At 29.9% G+C, this 19327-nt stretch overlaps 2 protein-coding genes across 3 annotated transcripts; one reads left to right on the forward strand and one right to left on the reverse strand.

Moving 5' to 3' along the window:
* Positions 1-236: 236 nt before the first annotated feature.
* Positions 237-5371, reverse strand: LOC8285518 (sodium/hydrogen exchanger 2). 2 transcript variants are annotated; one of them, XM_048369675.1, is made up of 14 exons: positions 5070-5371; positions 4866-4984; positions 4422-4519; positions 4223-4282; positions 4089-4135; positions 3803-3997; positions 3524-3570; positions 3156-3222; positions 2601-2701; positions 1736-1758; positions 1361-1494; positions 1203-1265; positions 1036-1119; positions 237-746 (listed from the first exon to the last, which is right to left on the reverse strand). In XM_048369675.1, the coding sequence occupies exons 1-14, from the start codon at positions 5250-5252 to the stop codon at positions 417-419; spliced, it is 1551 nt and encodes a 516-aa protein (XP_048225632.1). In that variant the 5' UTR covers positions 5253-5371; the 3' UTR covers positions 237-416. The 2 variants fall into 2 exon arrangements, with proteins under 2 accessions (XP_048225632.1, XP_015584654.1); XM_015729168.3 differs by having other exon boundaries at positions 1361-1499; positions 1736-1837; positions 5070-5369.
* Positions 5372-13746: 8375 nt separating this feature from the next.
* On the forward strand, positions 13747-15377 carry LOC8285744 (transcription factor MYB114). Its single transcript, XM_015714859.1, has 4 exons — positions 13747-13815; positions 13903-14092; positions 14969-15098; positions 15215-15377. The coding sequence occupies exons 1-4, from the start codon at positions 13747-13749 to the stop codon at positions 15375-15377; spliced, it is 552 nt and encodes a 183-aa protein (XP_015570345.1).
* Positions 15378-19327: the final 3950 nt, after the last annotated feature.

A 19327-nucleotide genomic window follows, 5' to 3' on the forward strand; every position in this document is an offset into this window, starting at 1 on the left:
GTCTTCCTTTCTTTCGATCATTCAATACAAATCTACTTCGCTAGTTACAAGTAACAACGACGTCAAGCTTGGGATTCTTGTCCATGGCCTAACTTGTTTGCCTAGCTTTTGGGAAGGGGTTGATGGTCATCAACTTATTCTTTTGAACAAGTTACTTTTCCCCTCGTTTTTGCAATAAAACTTTAGATATGCTTATGGGAAAAAATGTCATCAAGCAATTTTATGGTGTCAATGGGTAAAGGGAAACCAACTATGTATTACTAAACAAATTATACCAGCTGCAACTCTTACAGGAGATAGAGATGATTGCAGAGGGTGGAGAGTACACGAGTAAGTATCATCCAAAAAAAAAAAAACGAGTAGCTTAGCTATCAAATGAATGAATGAAAAAATTTTAAGAAGTTTATTGCTAACCTTCAGACTGGAGGACCCTCATCTGCTGCTCCTGTTGGTGAACTAGGTATAAATGGAACGAATCCCCTCCCACCAAACACTGGCCTCATGAATCTATCGTCGAATCTTCTCCACAAGTAATGAACAGTTACAGTGGGGTGGGTTATTAGCAACCGTAAGCTACTTGCTTTAGGGGCTATTTGATCATTGCCCTGCTCACTTGCATCACCAGGTTCAATGAAAAGCAGCCTTAGATCTTCCAGACTAGGAATATCAGTTGCGTCTGAAACCATTGGCTTCCTATTTCTTAACAGCACTGCTTCAATAAGAGGTTTTGTCACCGAGCCACAGACCTATTTCCAGAATACAAATGTCATATGCATATTCATGTGCTATTATATGAAAAGTTCCATCTCTGGTATAAAAATGCAAGTAAATTTCTATCTGTTTTCTTGCGAAAAGTAATTTCAAGATTATGCCTAAAGCCATGCTGGTTAGATGTTAACCATTGACGAAGCAGAAACTTCCTCGAATAATGTGGAGAGAAAATGACAAGGATTTGAGCATGGAATGATCCAAGGGTTTGACACGCAATATGGAAATTGAATTTTCCACCAGTGCAGTATTGTAAACAGAACTTACAATTGTGCTGAAAAGAACAACGATTATGGTACAGGTGATCATCAGTGCAGAATCTGTGGAACTGATCTGCTCGGTGTTTGAAAACTGCAATTGCAGATTAAGCAAATGAATGTCAATCTGACAATCAAATACCTTCTTGAAGTAGAAGTTGAAGTATTAGGGCAAACCTGGTTATAGGACAGAGCAATAGTAACTGCACCTCTCATCAGTCCCGCCCACCACATAATAAACTGTAATTTCAAACAGTTAGCAGAATTCTTTGAAAGAAACATTTAAATCGTATAATAATAGCTATTGCTTTGCTCGGGTTGCCTGGAATTATCACCTGCTGTTTAAACTCAATTTTTGTATTCTGCCTCTTCTGAACACAATTTATAATGTTTGCTAGAGGGAACACAAATGCTGCCCTTCCGATTAACACGAATGAAAACAATGTGGAACTGACTGCCATGAAAGTTCCTGCACTGAATTATGAATGCAAAACAACTTAGGATTTTCCGAGCTGAATTATCACCAAATGTTCTTGCTCAGAATATCCATCAACTTATGTAATTATGAATTTTGAACCCATCTCTGCTGGTGCATTTGCATGGCAACATGCATCAAGACTCTCAAATATTGCAGCCGTTTATTAGCTTTGGGATTAAGTATGCAGTTAACTGTCTAGCCTAACAGTAGATTCTATTGGGTAGAAAATTACCTTGCATTGCTCCCTTTCCATTTCTGAATATCGAAGGCATCCATGCCAACATACAGAAAAATAAAAGTTTCTGAGATAAATGATATTGTTGCAAATGCATGCCTGAAATTATCAACCAACATGAAGAGTCATTAAAATCATCTACCACATCTTCAGGAGACTTAAAATTGAACAAAAAAAAAGAAGATTTGAAAACAAATATTCGATTTGAACAGAGTTAGTTGAAGTTAGTTGGCTGGCATAAGACAGTGTTCTTTGCACAGAGCAATAGTGAAGAAACCTCTATGGAGAAACAAAGTAGACTTGACACAAATAAATGTACAAATAAACCTATTTTACTCTCAAATATGTTTTCTTTTCAACTTTGTTTGCACGTAAATTACTCTTCTACCTCCGTCACACCCATGATCATAAGTTATCAGCAAATTCACATTAATAAATTTGCAGACATCTCCAGGTACACCGCTTGCTTAATGCTTATAATGTTCTGCAGTCTATCGGGAGCTACTTAATAAGTTTGCCGCCTTATTCGATATTTAACTAAACTTGGTTAAACTCGTTTCCAGGCACAGGGGATTATTGGATCCGGTTTCAGATATTTAATGGGCTCTAGTGACATTATCTCGTTGCATCAGCAGATCAAAGTACGAACTTTTTCAGAATCCTTTTTTATCAGGAGTCTATACCTTTGATTCTTTTCCCCCAAAAAAGGACTAGTTTTTTTTTTTCTTTTTGTCATTCTTTTTTCTTTATTTGAAGCACATCTTTCTGCTGCCGTTAACGATGATTATGGGAAAATAATATAACATATGCCAAGTTGAGAAGAAATATTTAGAAATAGAAGACTAGGGAAAAGAGTTCTCACTTGGTTGTTATACGTGAGCTTTCAGTAACATTGTGCCATGTGTAATGTGACATTACAATGCCGCAGAAGAAAACTGTCAAAATCCCACTGAGATTTAAAAGCTGCAAGTTGGAAGAAAATTCACATTTTTCAAACATTTCAGCTAATTGTGCTACTGCTATGGAATAATACTTTATCCTAGCTACAAATATAACCTATGTGCTCTATTCTGTTTCTATATCGTCGAATACCTCTTATATTTAAGCTCATCAAATTCCATAAGCATGTACTATGATTTCGAATTTTGAAGTGAATATCATCAGCAAGAATGGTGGTTCTACAGGAAAAGCTTAGGCGTAACGCTTCAAATTAGAGGACAACCCAAACCAAATTAATATTGCAGCTACATATATAGTAGGTGAGATTGTGCATTGACAGACTACAGAAGAATGGCTAGGATACCGAGTGGAAAAGAAGGAAAGTTAGGACCCATTATCTGTAAATGAATGATAGAATGCTCCCACAACTTTCTTAACAAAAAGTTCTATATTAAGATTATGTGGTTCACTTCAGTACCTCAGCCAACATGTATGATGAATAAGCCATAAGCATCATGAGTGCAACTTCACGATCAGTGGAATGCCTGTTGATGACAGCAATAAATGTTAGGATGCAATATAAAAAGTTAAATCAGGTCTCCTCTCTAAAGCTGAGAATCTCAAGTAGTATATTATGCCTCCTTGACCTCAAAACAGGTGAATTTTCATGTGAAAATAACTCTACATGTCACAGCCATTTATCTCAATTAAGGATGTTTTCTACTAAATCACAAGTGTAGTCTCACTGCCTCGTCTTGTTTTGATTTTCCTCATTGTCATTCTAGTGTAACAGGATATCCATTCTTACACCAACGTTCTTTCTTTCTGATCAGGCAACCTTCTTACCTTCCAAAATAAAGTGTTTTGATAATAAAAGCACTTAATAGACCCACCTGAAACAAAGGAATATATAGGGAGTTAGACGCAGCCCACAAATAGTACCTCAATTATTTATGAAGCCGAGATGCTACTTTCAGCAAATATGAGGCAAAGCAATTAGAACAATAGTTTTCAGTAACACGGAGATTCCATTCCAACATGGATATAATTATCAGAAATACACTTCATGGTCCATTTTCAATGTAAGTAAGTTTTTACCAGAACTCTTAAGGTCGTATGACTTACTCCTAAACCAAGAGCAGTACTGGTGAAGAAGAGATAAAAAAAGTTTCCCAGCAACTTTAAGGCAATTGTACCATCAATGTTATCGAAGTTCATTGATTGGACTGCATTGTAAAGCACAATAGAGGTAGCATCATTCACTACTCCCTCCCCGAACACTACGCTGTAAAGAAAGGGTGTTTCATCTTGGCTCAGAACCTTTAACGCCAGGAAATTAATGCCATTAGCTTGGTATTCTGTATAGACTCATATTCATACTGAGATTTAACTTAACTTAAATGCTATGTACCTGCAATGTGCAAACTGAGTCAGTTGCTGATAATATAGCTCCAGCAGCTGTACAGGGGGAATCGGAGTTTTAGGTCTAAAGTATTAACTAAGGCTAATAACTTAATAAAAGAACATTCACTAATAGTTTATCACCTAGAAAGTCTTGAATATCCATAGACGTAAAACCAATTCTCTTGAAAAGCAGAAAAGCACCTGCACGAGTACCAGGGGATTAGTATTCTTGCCGTCTTGACAGCAAATGAGATCACAAACAAGTTGCTTATTAATATAAAGTTTGAAATTTATGAATCAGACTTGTAGGAAAGATAAGAGTAGAAGAGATTGACTTTACCTAGCGATATGAGGCAAAATGAAATTACTGTGCCAAGTATTCCAAACAATAATATTGTAGTGAAATTCTTGAAAAAATGCTTTTTCTTGACCTGGAATCTGGAATCAAAATTTGGAAACTAAGAAACATTAATCAACACTAAAAGTAGCCTTCAGTTGATGGTGGCAAGTACCAGAAACTAAGGACATCAAAGAAATACACATGAATAAACAAATTTTTCTCATTAAACTAAATCACTAGATCATATTAAAGAAAAAAAAAAGATAGATGCCATCTAAAAAGGATTGAAACTGAAATTCCAACAATCCAAATAAAGAATTAAATCATTTAAGAAAAAGAGAGAAACTTCTAATTCCACAAACATATTAGCAAAATTTCCCAACTTCCAACTCATTCTTAATCGACCAGCCAAAATTCATAATCAGATACAGAAAGAGACCATACCCAGCATTGAAAATGATTGGAGGAAGCAAATAAAGGAAGAACAAATCCTCACTAAAGACCAGTAATCGCGAATTCTTCCCTTTAGTAATCAACAAAACCACCCCACCAGCACACAACCCCTGCGCACAGATTAAGAAACCAAGAAAACATTACAAGCATATATAATGAATGAATCAAGAATCACTAGCATGAACTTTGACACACCAATAAAAGGGCAGTAATAGATTCATTAGCCCATCGATTCTCTTCAAGAAGGTGACCGATGATGATACAAGCACAAAGGAGAGCAAAAAAAACAGAAAGGGCGATTACAGTGCTAGTAGTAAGGAAGGAAGATGAAAGTTGTTGCAGGGGTAAAAGAAGTGATATTGTTTCATGAGAAGCCATTTTAGAAGATGGGTTACTGAATTTCAATTTGCCATTCAATGATGATTGGGTGAGTTTTGTGTAAGAGCTTGACCTGAAAAAAGGAGGGAAGACTGGTAGTTAGAAACCTACAGTTACAATCAGCTTAAGTTCTCTATAACCGCACTCTGTTTTTTATTCCTGCAATCTGCCACCTGTTACCACCATATCTAGCCACGTTTCATCCCATTGTCAAAACTCAACATTATAGCGTTCGTGGATCATGATTTAATTTCTAATTCCACTTGCTAATTACTAATCAGAAAGAATCCTATTAGTAGACAATGATTGATCTCAAAACTGTTCCGCAATGTTGTTATTATATGAAAAAATTTAAAAAAAATAGTAATAAAACTTCCAATATTTCTAGTATGATAATCATGTTTGTACTATTTAATTTAAAAGTAATATTTGTAGTTTTATTATTTAATAAGTATTTAAATATTTATTTTTTTAATATATATTTCGTGAGCTGTTCTATAACTGGAATAAAATTGGCTAGACCTATTAAATTAGACATCCTATTACAAACTAATTAATAGTCTAAATTTATTATTTAACGGTGAAATTCTAATTTTTTTTATTTTTTTCTCCTAAAAGAGATTTTTTAATGAATTAATAAAAAAATAAAAAATATAATGTCAATCAAGAATAAAATAAAATATTTTAATTTATAAAAATCGCATAAATTTTAAATTCAAACCGTCTCATTTTAAAATTTTAATATTGTAGAGAAAAAATAAAAGTAAAAAGAGATCATAGGATTATATTTTTAAAACAAGGTTTCTCTTGTTATATTTAATAATTTATTCTCATATACGAGGAATATGCATGGCGTAAGGCCATGCATACGAACTACCCTTCAACTTATTATGTTTTTTGATCTGACGGTTAGTTGGCGCCTAAAAAAATATTGTAATTAAATTCTTAGATCTGTGTCTCTAAATAAATGGGGCATTGGATATGTTGCAATAATTGTATGGTTTACAGTAACATATTTGTTTTAATTTAATTCATGTATGGTTTGTATCACTAGTTGATGTGTTTAATTCATGTATGTGCCTTGAAAACCTAATTAGACTCTGCCAAACTCTTCCCTTTTGCTTTTCTAGTAAGATTAATTAGTGGTATCTTAACTGATTTTGCAGTGGCTTTTTTGAAAAGAAAAGCTACACTTCTGTTAAATTCTTCAGATTGAACATCAAGAGCATGAGCAGGAAGGGAATTAATCCACACTGCTTGTCTTGGAAATAATCTAGCAAATTTGGCTAATAATGTCCCTGGACTCAAAATTAAACTGTGTAAAATCCTTACCAACAATTTTGGAACGTTGAATCAGCTGCAACCAGTCCACTTCCACATAGGAAATATTTCAGTCATGATCTTGAGCCCATTGCAAAGCTGTTCTAAGACCTGAAGCTTCCAAGAATCCAGCAGTTGCATTGCTCATTATTGGAGCAGATATGGCAGCAACAACACGTCCTCCATCATCGTGCACTGTTGCTCCCGCTGTAGCCTTATTTAAATTTGGATCTGCTGATGCATTAACATTCATCTTCAAGGATCCAGGGGGTGGGCGAACCCAATCTTGAACTGTTAGGGCTAAGCTTGCCAGAACTCATACAACTTAGACATAGCAGGTCTCACAATCAAAGAAGGAGAACATGTCTCATCTTCCCATACTTTCCTGTTTCTACTCCACCATATTGTATCAATAACAGCAACACAAAAAGCCTTGTCCTCTTTGTTCAAAACCTGGAAAACGTCCAATATCCAATCTTAACAGATGGACTGTCAAAAGTCAAAAAAAAAAAAGGTTCCACTCTCCTTTGTTGAACACACAAGTCTGAATAGATGTAAACTTGTTTCATATTGTTGGCTGCACATAGGATAAAGAGGATCCAAAATAACCCTCTTTTTAATCAGATTTTCTTTAGTTGGAAGATAGCCATGCACCCACACCGTGAAGATCTGTCTAATTGGCACATTAATTTTTCACAGATCCTACCAAAAACTCGCTAGAGAATTACTCGGCATTGCTCCCGGCCAAACATCCCTCATAGCTACATGATAACCTGATTTCACAGTATAATGACCATCCTCTAAAGTCTTGAGAACTGTTACAACTGAAGGGAATAGCCCTGATTAACCCTACACGTCTGGGAACAAAACTAGCTTCAATCAAATTTTTATTCCAACTCCTACCCGAAATAACATTGCAAAGCTGTGTCTACAGGTTTAGGAGTAATAACTCTAAAGGAGATTGGCAGAGGAAGCCATTGATCCTCCCAAATAGAGATGTCACGCCCATCACCAACACACCAAACTAAACCTCAGGGTAACAAAGGAATAGCAGCTGAAATACTCCGCCAACAATAACCTGGAGAATGACCAACTGTAGCTTGCAAGACACTAGAATCTGGATAATATTTGGCTTTAAAAACTCTAACCGTCAGCGAATTACTATGAATTAAGAGGCGCCAATGATGCTTTGCAAGCATTGCCAAGTTGAACTCTTTCAAGCTATGAAATCCCAAACCACCTTTCTTCTTTGAAATACAAAGTTTATCCCAAGCAGCCCAATAAATCCTCTGAGCACTATCCTCCTTGCCACCCACTAGACAGAATTCATAATCTTTTGAAGCTCAGTAAAGTTTAACTTTTGGTAATTAACAACAGCGACGGTTTAAGTTTCCCTTGTCATAGTTTAAGCCATGTTTTTCGAAAACAATTCAACATGTCGATCGATAGATGATTAATATATATTTATTTTTTTAAATAATAAAGTATGTATTAATTATTCAGTATTAAAATATAAAACAGTCATATTTATATATCACGCTTTTATTCGTTGTGATGTATACACCAAACATAAATAAAAATCTTTTTAACATGCTCATCTTTAATTATATTATAAATGTTGAAATCCTCGATTATTATATATAAAAAATTTAATTATATTATAAATATTGAAATCCTCAGTTATCATATATTAAAAATAATCAATTCTATCATAACATAATAAATAATAGATATATGCTCTTTCAATTTGGGATTTTGATATGCCAATGTTGGACTAATAATTGAAATGAAAACTACAAATGGAAGGATTGTTGCCTAATAATTTGTTTTTATTGTCTTGGCAAGATTAAATGGTCGGAGAGATCATTTTAGTTAGATTGTGGATTGTAGTAATTTTATAACTGGGATAATCTTTTTCTTTTCTTTTCATCTTTATTCTTCAACGGTACCCAAATCTCGCACTTAGCTCCAAATTGAATACCAAATTTATTTCAAACTATTCGTTTATAATATTTTAAAAAATAACAACAAACTAACTACTTTTAAATGTCATTAATTTCTTTTTAAAATTTTAAAATTTTAGTAATGTAAAATATTTTTAATTAATTCTAATATTATATAAATTAATGCTATAGTCAAAGCAAACTATTTCATTCCGGCATTCCAAATTAAAGAAGTCGAAATGAATCCAATCTCTCCAAATAGGATTTGAACCTACGACCAGTCAGTTAACAGGCGACTGCTCTGCCATTGAGCTACTGAGGAACAACGGGAGATTAGATCTCATAGAGTTCAATTCCCGTTCTCAACCCATGAGTAATATGAGCTCGAAGTTTCCTTCCTAACTCTTGGAACTTCTTCAATATAATTGATATTACTATTTTTTAAAATTAGAAATTATTATATAATTAAAAATATTAATTTATTAGTGAATATAATATTTAAAAATATTAATTTCTATAATTAGAATATTATCTAATTTAAAAATTAATTAATTAGTTAATATAATATTAAAATATAATTAATATAATTTTTTTAACACAATCATTATCTAATTAGAAAATTAATCATTATCTAATTTAAAATTAATTTATTATAAATATCTTATTTCTTAGGATTAGAATTGAATTAGGAATGTAACTTATTAATCAATAAATAAATAAAAAATCACAAACTCATACGTAAACTTGAATCTCATATGCCAAAACAAGTACACATATTAAAATAAAAAAATTTATATATTAAAAATTAAACATACATATCAATTAACTAATTTTAAATTTTAGAAATTAATATATATAAAAATTAGAGTGACAGATATTAGGCCGTGTCTAACACGGAGTTCCAAGCAACACTACTAATTGAAAGACCCAAGCAAACAAGAAGCGAGGTGAATTAGTACTTTAGGATAAATAATGACTAATTAAAAGTTTGGCTTAAATATCAGATAAAATACTAAACTTAATACTTCTTTTCAAATTATATAACAGACTTATTTTAAATTAAAGTGACGTGGAGATTGGATGGATTTTAAGGCACCATCTAATTATAAGATCACCATAATTTAATAAGTGACGTCTCCTTGAAACTAAAATTGAAAATTCAGTAATTAAAAAGAGGGTAAAATTGTAAAAATTACTACGTAATTTGATATTTTTTTATTTGAAGGACATAAATACTTTTTTTGTATCAAAAAAGTACCACGTGTTTTATTTTTTTAGCATTCTTTACGTACACATTTATATTTTTATTATTTCTTACATAATTTTATATATATTTAATATGAACTATTACTAAATTATGATTTATAAGTCATATAACATCTAACAATAATCAAAAAATTCATGAACATAATTAAAATTTTATTTTTTAAATTTGATTAAAATAAAAAAAATATATATATTATTAATAATTTTTTATGATCATGAAATATCTAAACTGGATGCTAAATTAGTTAAAAATATTTATAATTCTATTAATATTTACAATTTAGAAAATGAGAAAAATGTTAAATATACCTAAAAATACTTTTAAAAAAAAAACACATATTACTTATGTGATACGAAAAATATAGTCGTCTCTCAAATATAGAAGCGTCAAACCATATGATTATTTTTTTGAGTATTAAATTTAAAAAGATATAATAGCTAATTTGAAATAAAGTATAAAGTTTGAACAATTTAGTAATCCTGTAAATCAAAAGCCTTACTAATTTGCCATTTTATTTTAAACAATTAGTAACAAGTTTTTATCTCAAAAGAGTAAAGTTCTAAGCTCAAACCTTGATAGCCTTCTCTGTTAAAAACAAAAAAAAATTAAAATTTTTATTTTGTTCATTCTCGTACAATTTTAGTTCATCTTTCGGTTTTTCTTATACATATACAACAGGCGTCTTTTAACTCCCTGTCTACAAAACATAAGGGGACTGAAATTGAAAAAGGTTAATGAAAGATTCACTAATAAATCTCTGCACAAATGACTTGTTATTTCACAGCAACTCGAAGAACATCATCCACACATTACTCAATTTAATCTACTCATCTAAATTTCAAGTATCTGCCGGTTAGTTGAGTGGATGATCTAGATTTGTTCTGTTTCCGCCTTTTTAAAATGTGCATTTAATTGAAAACGAATAAGGAAATGAATATTAATGGCCACTTTCGTACAATGGTAGAGACAGAATAAAGGAAGGGAACTGCAGATATGATAGGAAGAGATCACCTGCTGCACATTTGGTTATACTTCTTTTTCCCTTCCACTGTCGAATGATGTGATAGGTCTTATTAATATGTGCTGCTCGCTGAACAAATTTCCACTCTAGCTATAATCTCCAGGCTGCCACCGCTACTGAAAGACCAGAATGCAGGTAAAAATCACCGAGATGAGAATCCAACTGAGTGTTCCTTTGCTTCCTCGACTCAACATGCAACTTTTCCGGCATTCAAAATGCGATGGCATTGTATAAAGAATGCGGAAGGAACCACGCACATGAGGCTGCAAAAACAAAGAGAGGAAAAAAAAGAAGCAGCAGCACAGCATGTTAGGATTAGATTGACGAGAAATTAGTATCCAGCATTTCGTTTTCTTAATGCCAGGCACAAGGAGATGAACAGTGACAAGCAACGGAAATTCATGGACAGAAGTTCACTTCTTCTCACTTAAGAGAGGCTGCATGCTTATATATATATAGCAGCAATTACAAAAGCGAAAGAACAAGTAATTACCTGTTTCATAAAAATATAAGAGCATCAGACAGTATTCCAGATTTTAAGGACTCATGCACTTTTGCAATGATCTTTCCAGTGGCCTACCACATATATCTTTTATGTGAATCTTAGAGAGTGTCTCAGTTTATATTAACTTTCAATATCATTACGTGTTTATTCGGAAAAAACTATAAAATTTAAATTAAATTTATATAAAATATTTTAATATACAAAAAAATATTTTATATAAATTAATTCTATAATTTTGTAATTTTTGTTTAATAAATATATTAAAATATTAAAAGTTGCAATATACTACTGTATCCTTTTCACAAAACTAAAAGAGCCCGAAGTTGAAATTTTGTATAAAATATTCCCTAATTAAATTCAGGTGAGTAATTTTTTTTTTTAGATCATGCTATCACTTTAATCAATTTTATTTTTTATTTTATAAATATTTAATTAATAATTACCTTACTATTTATGTAATAACACATCATATCAATCAATTTTTAAAAACTACTAACCCCGTATTATCAATAAACTAAAAAGAAAAACATATAATGAATCGTCGCCCTTTCACTCACATTCCTTTTCACTTTAATACCATATTTGGTCGAAATTCATAAAAGAATTCATTTTATTTGAAAAAAATATAAAAAATTAAATAGAAATAATAAAGTTAAAAAAAATATTTGGTGTTATAAAATATATTAATTTACTAATATAAAATTTATTATAAAATTTTATTTATTTTATTAGAATTTAGTTTAGCTATAACTAATTGTACACAAATTTGATTATATAGATACTAATATTAGTTTTAACTTCATTTCAAGTATATAAATTTTAAATTTATAAATAAATTTTATAGATTTTATGAATTGCAACTAACTAAACACTGAACAAATTTTTAACACGACAAATTATGAGTATTTTAGTTAACATACTCATATATGGAGAATATTGTATAAATATGTTCTTTTCAAACTCCACATTATCAGTCAACTGAAATAGAAATAGAAATAAAAACTAAATGATTGAAAAGAAATTAAAAATTTTAGAACTATTTTAAAACAAGGTGCAAAGTTAGATGGGATTTTTGCCCAATTAAATTCTCTCCGATTTTCCCAATTTTGTTATTTCAATGCAACTCGAAGAACACAATCCACACATTATCCAATTCTGACTTACTTATCTAAATTTCAAGTACTAATAAATATATGACTATTATTTGAGCGGGTGATTAATTATTTTGATTATAAAATCAAATTTATAGATATAATTTAATAAAAAATTTAATATTTAATATTGATTTATAATATTTTAAAAATAATAGTAAATTAACTATTTTTAAATATTTTTAATTTTTTTAAAAGTTTATTAATCCAATAATATAAAACTTACTTCTAAAATATTTATTTATTAATTCTAATATTATATAAATTAATACTATCAATATAATTGATATTACTATTTTTTAAAATTAAAAATTAATTTATTAATAAACATAATATTTTAAAATATTATTTTTATAATTAAAATCATTATCTAATTAGAAAAATAATTAATTGATTGCTATAATATTAAAATATAATTAATATACTATTTTAGAATAATTATTATCTAATTAGAAAATTAGTTTATTATTAATATATTATTTCTTAATATTAGAATAAGTATTTAATTAGGAACGTAATTTATTAATCAATTAATTAATAGAAAAACTATAAAATTACTCATAAATTTGAGCCTCATGTGTTAAAAGTAAATACACATGTCAAACAATAATTTTATGTGTTAAAAATTAAATGTCAAAAATATTTAGATCTCAGAAATTAATATATATATATATATATATATATATATATATATATATATATATATATTGAGACGTACATATAAGTATTTTTTACATTAATATTAGATGATTAATATATATTTTATTATTTAAAACTAATAAATATGTGTCGATTATCTAGAATTTAGTTAATAAATAAAAATATAGATTGGGATCTTTTATGCCGAGTGAAGATGGTATTTAACTTTTGTTGGGTCAAACTAATTTTTTGAGTAAGTAATTTTGTAAAATATAACAGTAATAATAATAAAAATAAAATATAATACATGAGTTTCTTTATGATATTGTCCGATCCTTTTTTATATCTCGCTTACAGATTTATAAGTGCTCAAATTACTCCTTTCAAGTAAATTGTTTATTAGTTAATTTTTATTAATATAAGATATATACAACGTAAAATAAATAAGAGAATGTGTTCAATATTTTAATATTCATCTGCAAATTGGTATATAAATAAACATACATCTAAACTAGCTGAGCAACTTTACATATTTTTCTAAGCCAGCAATTTTATTAAGGTAAGAAGGGAGGGAAATTAGCTTATCAATTTTATAACAAAGCCTCCAATAATTTGTCTTTCTAAGCTTCAACAAAGATGCAGGGATAAATGGGTATATCTGACGGTAGCAAATTCCTTCCCCACTCCCACACACAGTCCCTACCACCCGCCAGCAGAGTTTCTATGTGAATGCACATCATGTAACACATTCCTTAAGTAAGAGAGGTGTGTATTTTGTATTTTCGAGCAGACGTGTATTTATAGTTGGGCTGGAGGCAAGCTATTAGCAAGTTAACTAGTTTGAAGGTGGCCTCTGACACCAATAACGTTTGTAGATCATTATGGAGTTCAAAAGTCAGGAAAGGGTCATGGACTCCTGAGGAAGATGACCTCTTAAGGAAGTGCATTCAGAAATACGGGGAAGGTAGATGGTGCCTGGTTCCTACAAGAGCAGGTAATGAATATGCATATACCTGCACATATTTACGTAATAGATATGTATATTTTTGTTGACAGCAAAACAATTTTTTTTATTCATTGTAAGCGAGGGGAAAGAGCACAATAAGTTGATGAAAACCCCTCCTTAGAATTAAGCAGCAAGGGTACAGAGCATGGACAAAATCCCAGGCTTCTACGCACTAAAAAACATCAATAAAACAGAGCCACAGCTAACACTATTACAGCAGCTAACACATAGGATTAAGGCCGGTACACAGGACAGGAAGAGAGTTTTGCAGTATAATGTACCATCATCCTGAATGGTCGTTCAGTTCACATAAAACAGCACCAGCAACCATGAGATTCACAGCATGCATTTGTTTGCACAGAACTGCGGACTAAAGCACGAGACATACCTGTGTAGCAGGAACACACCCAAATAGAAATAAACTTAATCAAACCACCACTTAAATTGAGTGCTTAAGAGGTTGCAATAATATCTTCCGCACGTGTCACTCCTTGCTTTTCTCTTTTTAATCCTTCTGAACTCTATCTTTACTGTGTTTTCTTTCCTTTTTTCAATATATTTATACTATGTTATGTTTGCTGCACTAATTGAATAGAAAAAAGATAAGAAACTAAAAAAAGAAAACGGGAAGAAAAAAAGAGCATTAAGATATGGAAATATTCACCTTGCTCGAGAGCAAGAAATGTAGATGATGCCCTAAGTGAAGATATTGATTTGGTGCACTAGTAATGAGCTCTATAGCTAGGGTTTTGAGTCCAAGCACTTAGTTAGAGCGCAATCAACGAAAAATGAAAAACGAGTACTGACTTAGAGTGTGGTATATTTACGAAATGATAACTGGAGGGGATTTTCTTGCATTGTCAGGATTGAGAAGATGCAGGAAGAGCTGTAGATTGAGATGGTTGAACTATCTCAAACCAGACATCAAGAGAGGAGCATTCACAGAAGATGAAGTTGACTTGTTGATCAGACTTCATAAGCTGCTAGGCAACAGGCAAGTGAGGATCGAAGTTTTGCACCATAACATCATACATGCGCTCAATATAATTAAATACCAATGATAATAAAATGCAGTTTATTATCTTTTTAACTTTCTTAAATTATAAGCAGGTGGACATTGATTGCTTGTAGACTTCCAGGAAGAACAGCTAATGACATAAAGAACTTCTGGAACACCAATCTAGGCAAAAAGAAGATCGTTTCTTGCAAGAAGGGTGATAATGTCAAAGAAAAAACTCAGAAGACAACCAAGATCGATGTCATAAAGCCTTGACCATGGAAATTCTTCAAGAAAGTTGAAATTCAAGTAGATGAATCATGCACCGGGTTTGCATCCACCAGCAAAGATTCACCTGCGAATGAGATATATATGAAAGCTAGTGCAAATGGCAATAATATTTGCAATATTTCTATGGCGGCATCTTCGTTCCTTCTATTGGAGAATGATTATCAATGTATGTGGTGGGGAAACTTGTATGACGACAAAGAAGTCGATGAAACAAACGCAGAAAACAGTGGCCCAGAGACAAATAACTATAAGATTGTGGACAAGAATTGCTCCGGTACTTTTCTTTTGATTTAGACCTTTGGGATTTTATCAACTAAACAGAAGTAGACCATGGAGTTATGGAAAACACTGTTTATTTTCCTTAACTCTTTTATAGCATTAATTGCAGAATTTAATTAGATGCTCCTGTGTGTGATTGTAATATAATGTCATAATATAATAAATTAAATGTAATTTTTTAAAATATTTTTTTTAGTTAATAATGATTAATAAATACAATTTGTAACACTCAACAAACATACTAATTTTATTATAAAAATAAGTTTTTCTTTTTTTAGCTTCATTTGTCATATTATGAAAAAAATTGTATGCAACATCTTGACTTCTTTTAGTATAAATATATTTCATTCGAGGACTATACTTATCGTTTGACGAGTCTTGTATCGAGTCACAAATAGACTTTATTGTCGTTTGATGAGTCTTTAAATAAGTTTGTTCTTCTAAATATCATATTCAAATTCATCCTAACTCCTATGATAGAAAACAAACAAACTCTCATTAAAGACAAACAAACTCCTATCAAGAAAAACAAAATAAAAAACTCATAATATTTTATTAATAAAATTAATAAACAACCAAAATAGTAAATCTAACATAAGATTTTATACAAATTTTTCAAATAAATTCATCTTCATTATTAGAAAGCCTTAATTTATCTTTTAAAGTCATGAGATCTTTCTATTTATTTTTGACTTGCCATCTGCTTCAAAATTCACTATTAAGGAAATATAAGATATACCGTTATCAAAATCTAGAAATTTTTTTATCTAGATTTGGTATATGTTTCTATTTATACAACAAACTAATAGATAATTGACACATATTTATTAATTTTAAATGATAAAATATGTGTCAATCATCTAATACCAAAGTATAAAACACTCATACATATATGTTACTTTCTTATTGTTTATGGAGTACACACCATACCTATATAATAAGCTCTAATTAATTCATACAAATAAACGAAAGTATGATTTAATTATTTATTGGAATCGAATAGAAATTATTAGAAGAAAAAAATAGCTAGTGAAGAGTTGGAATTATAAAATTGATGATTAAAAAAAAAGGTGCCAACAACAGTGAAAGAGAAAATAAAAAAGAAATGTCTATAGGCGGCTAGAGTTTAAAGATGAGACTGATTTAGGACTGGAGACCTTAAACTACTTACCATTGCAGCAAATTAATTGTAACTTTGTTATTAAAATATATAATTTGCTTTGGCCTGATTAGTTAAAATATTATAAATCAAGAATATTTTAATGATTTTAAAATTTTATGCAAACTTATTTTTTAGAATTATTATCGGGTAATAATTCTGATCAAAATATTAATGTGACATTCAAAATATATATATATAAAAAAAAAAGAAATTAAAAGCTTGGCAACAGATTAACTAAATATTTTTTAAAAAAATTAGTTAGATTTATTCTACCATATAGATAAAAACAATTGCACATTATAGATATATTATTTATATTTATTATGAGTAATTAGTGGTAATAAAATATCTCAACAAATACAAATGCTATACTTAATAAAAAGTACTTGAATAATAATACAATGGTCACTAAATTTAATATTTAGTTTCATTTTAATGACAAAATTATAATTTGTTTTGTTTCAACTATTCAATTTTAATTATATTTCACTTTAGTCATCTCACAAATAAACAATTAATGCATAAATAAAAATAACTAATGAAAAGGAGAGCATTATTACTAAAATGAATAAATTATAATTAAGATTAAAAATAAAATAATAGAAATAAAATAAATTAAAATATAAATTATATGTTATTTTAAATAATACCTAATATTATGTAATTAATTTTATTTACGGAGCATGTATTAAATTAAATTTAATAAAAATTTCTCTTAAATTATGTAAAAGACGCTTTCCCAATAAAAATAAAAATAAAAATATCATCTTCCTAAAGCCAGAAAACCACGGGTGTCCCTCTTCTCCAGCTTTGTGAAAAGACATCTCCATTTGCAATTTGTTTAGAAGAAGAAGAAAGTAAAAATGTGTTTCATAAACGCCTTTCATTCTTCCCACCAATTCCCTTAACTTTTTTTTTTTTCTATCAAATCTCACCACCGCCATGGCATCTTTCAGATCCATCGTCCATATCTTTGTCGTGCAGGCCGCTGAGCTTCTAAAAACCCAGTTGTTCCTAGTAAATTACGTAAACAAGAATAGCTTTAAACACATACGCTAATGGAGCATCGGTAGCAGGATATCCCGAAATATCCGGAATATAAAAGAGCTTGAACCAGTTCTCAAAAAGCTCGATGCTCGACAGCCAAATGCCTGTTATAAGGTAGTTAACTGCTGCTTGAAGGAAAACGAAAACGATATAAATTATTACTAGTAGTTGCTCCTTCTTCTTGTACATGGCCTCCCATGCAAGCCCTAAGTAAGTAGACATATAATAAACTTGGCATTTCGACAGCACTTAATTTGAAAAAATGTGATACATTCTTAGATTTCTAGTTAGTCTAAATTTTAAATGACTACCATTTTCTTTTTAGCTTAATCCAGACCTTTGAGCTTAAAGGGAAACCACCTCTGGTGGACAGGAATTAATGCATTAGCAAGAGGGATTTGAGTTCTTTTCTTTTTCTAATGTTTAAGAAGAAAACAATACATCTTAAAGGCATCAATGAATGTACGGCCACTCTGGTAGCATGTGGCACGAATGGGAGGGCGGAGACAGGAGAAAGAGAGGGCGATGCCGACTGCCGATTGACAGGGAGAACTCGGCTATAATAATTTTAGTACAAAGAAATATCATATTCACAGAATCATTTTGGGTAATTTCTGGCTGTCGGGTGATGTGCTGGTTTTTAAATGTGCTGTCATGTCCGGTGTTGACTGAAATTAATTTATAGATTTTTTTAGTTCATTTATAAAATTAAAATTTATATATTTAGATTTTGTTTTGTGGAAAATAATTTACAAAAAGATCATTTATTATCTGTTATTTGAAAAAATAAATTATTTTCTAGTGCTTGATATTTTATAAAGAACTAGTCACGTCCGTAAATTATCATTATAAAATTTGTAATATAAAACATTAATAAATTAGTATATAATATAATTTTTAATAAAAATATTTAATTATCTTATGAGTATTTCTTAATGAATACTTAGATTTCAAATAAATTAATAAAGTATTATAACTACCATAAATACATAAATTGCCATATTAATAAAATAAAATTAAAAGTATTTTATTTTTTTATTTTTGACTTATTGTCTTTTAACTTTATGAAAATTTGTGTGAAATTATTGAATTCCATCACACACACACATATATATATATATATATATATATATATATATATATATATATATATATATATATATATATAATGTGAGTAATTTACTAATTTTGTATGAATATATATATAATTATGATAGAATTAGATTAGTCACTAATTAATTTTATTAAAATTAAAAATTAAATTAATTATATATAGAGTTACGGTAAGATTAATTAAGGTATTTTAGTCAATTTAAAAGTTTTCTTTTTCTCCAACATGTCGTCACGTGCGTTACGCATGTAAATTATTATTATAAAAATTATAACATAATCTTATTTAATAAATTAGTATATAATATCATATTAAATAGTAAATAATCCTACTAAT

The sequence above is a fragment of the Ricinus communis genome, chromosome 10 (genome assembly GCF_019578655.1).
Source record: "Ricinus communis isolate WT05 ecotype wild-type chromosome 10, ASM1957865v1, whole genome shotgun sequence".
Taxonomy (NCBI): Eukaryota; Viridiplantae; Streptophyta; class Magnoliopsida; order Malpighiales; family Euphorbiaceae; genus Ricinus; species Ricinus communis.

Excerpts from the sequence above, each read along its gene's own strand:
- LOC8285518 (XM_015729168.3), bottom strand. The coding sequence starts at position 5,252 with ATGGCTTCTCATGAAACAATATCACTTCTTTTACCCCTGCAACAACTT. Across the intron at positions 4,520-4,865 it reads CCAATCATTTTCAATGCTGG|ATTCCAGGTCAAGAAAAAGC; the intron begins GTATGGTCTCTT and ends TTTTGATTCCAG. Across the intron at positions 1,838-2,600 it reads AGCTCACGTATAACAACCAA|GCATGCATTTGCAACAATAT; the intron begins GTGAGAACTCTT and ends TGATAATTTCAG.
- LOC8285744 (XM_015714859.1), top strand. The coding sequence starts at position 13,747 with ATGGGTATATCTGACGGTAGCAAATTCCTTCCCCACTCCCACACACAG. Across the intron at positions 13,816-13,902 it reads CCCTACCACCCGCCAGCAGA|TTGGGCTGGAGGCAAGCTAT; the intron begins GTTTCTATGTGA and ends GTGTATTTATAG. Across the intron at positions 15,099-15,214 it reads CATAAGCTGCTAGGCAACAG|GTGGACATTGATTGCTTGTA; the intron begins GCAAGTGAGGAT and ends AATTATAAGCAG.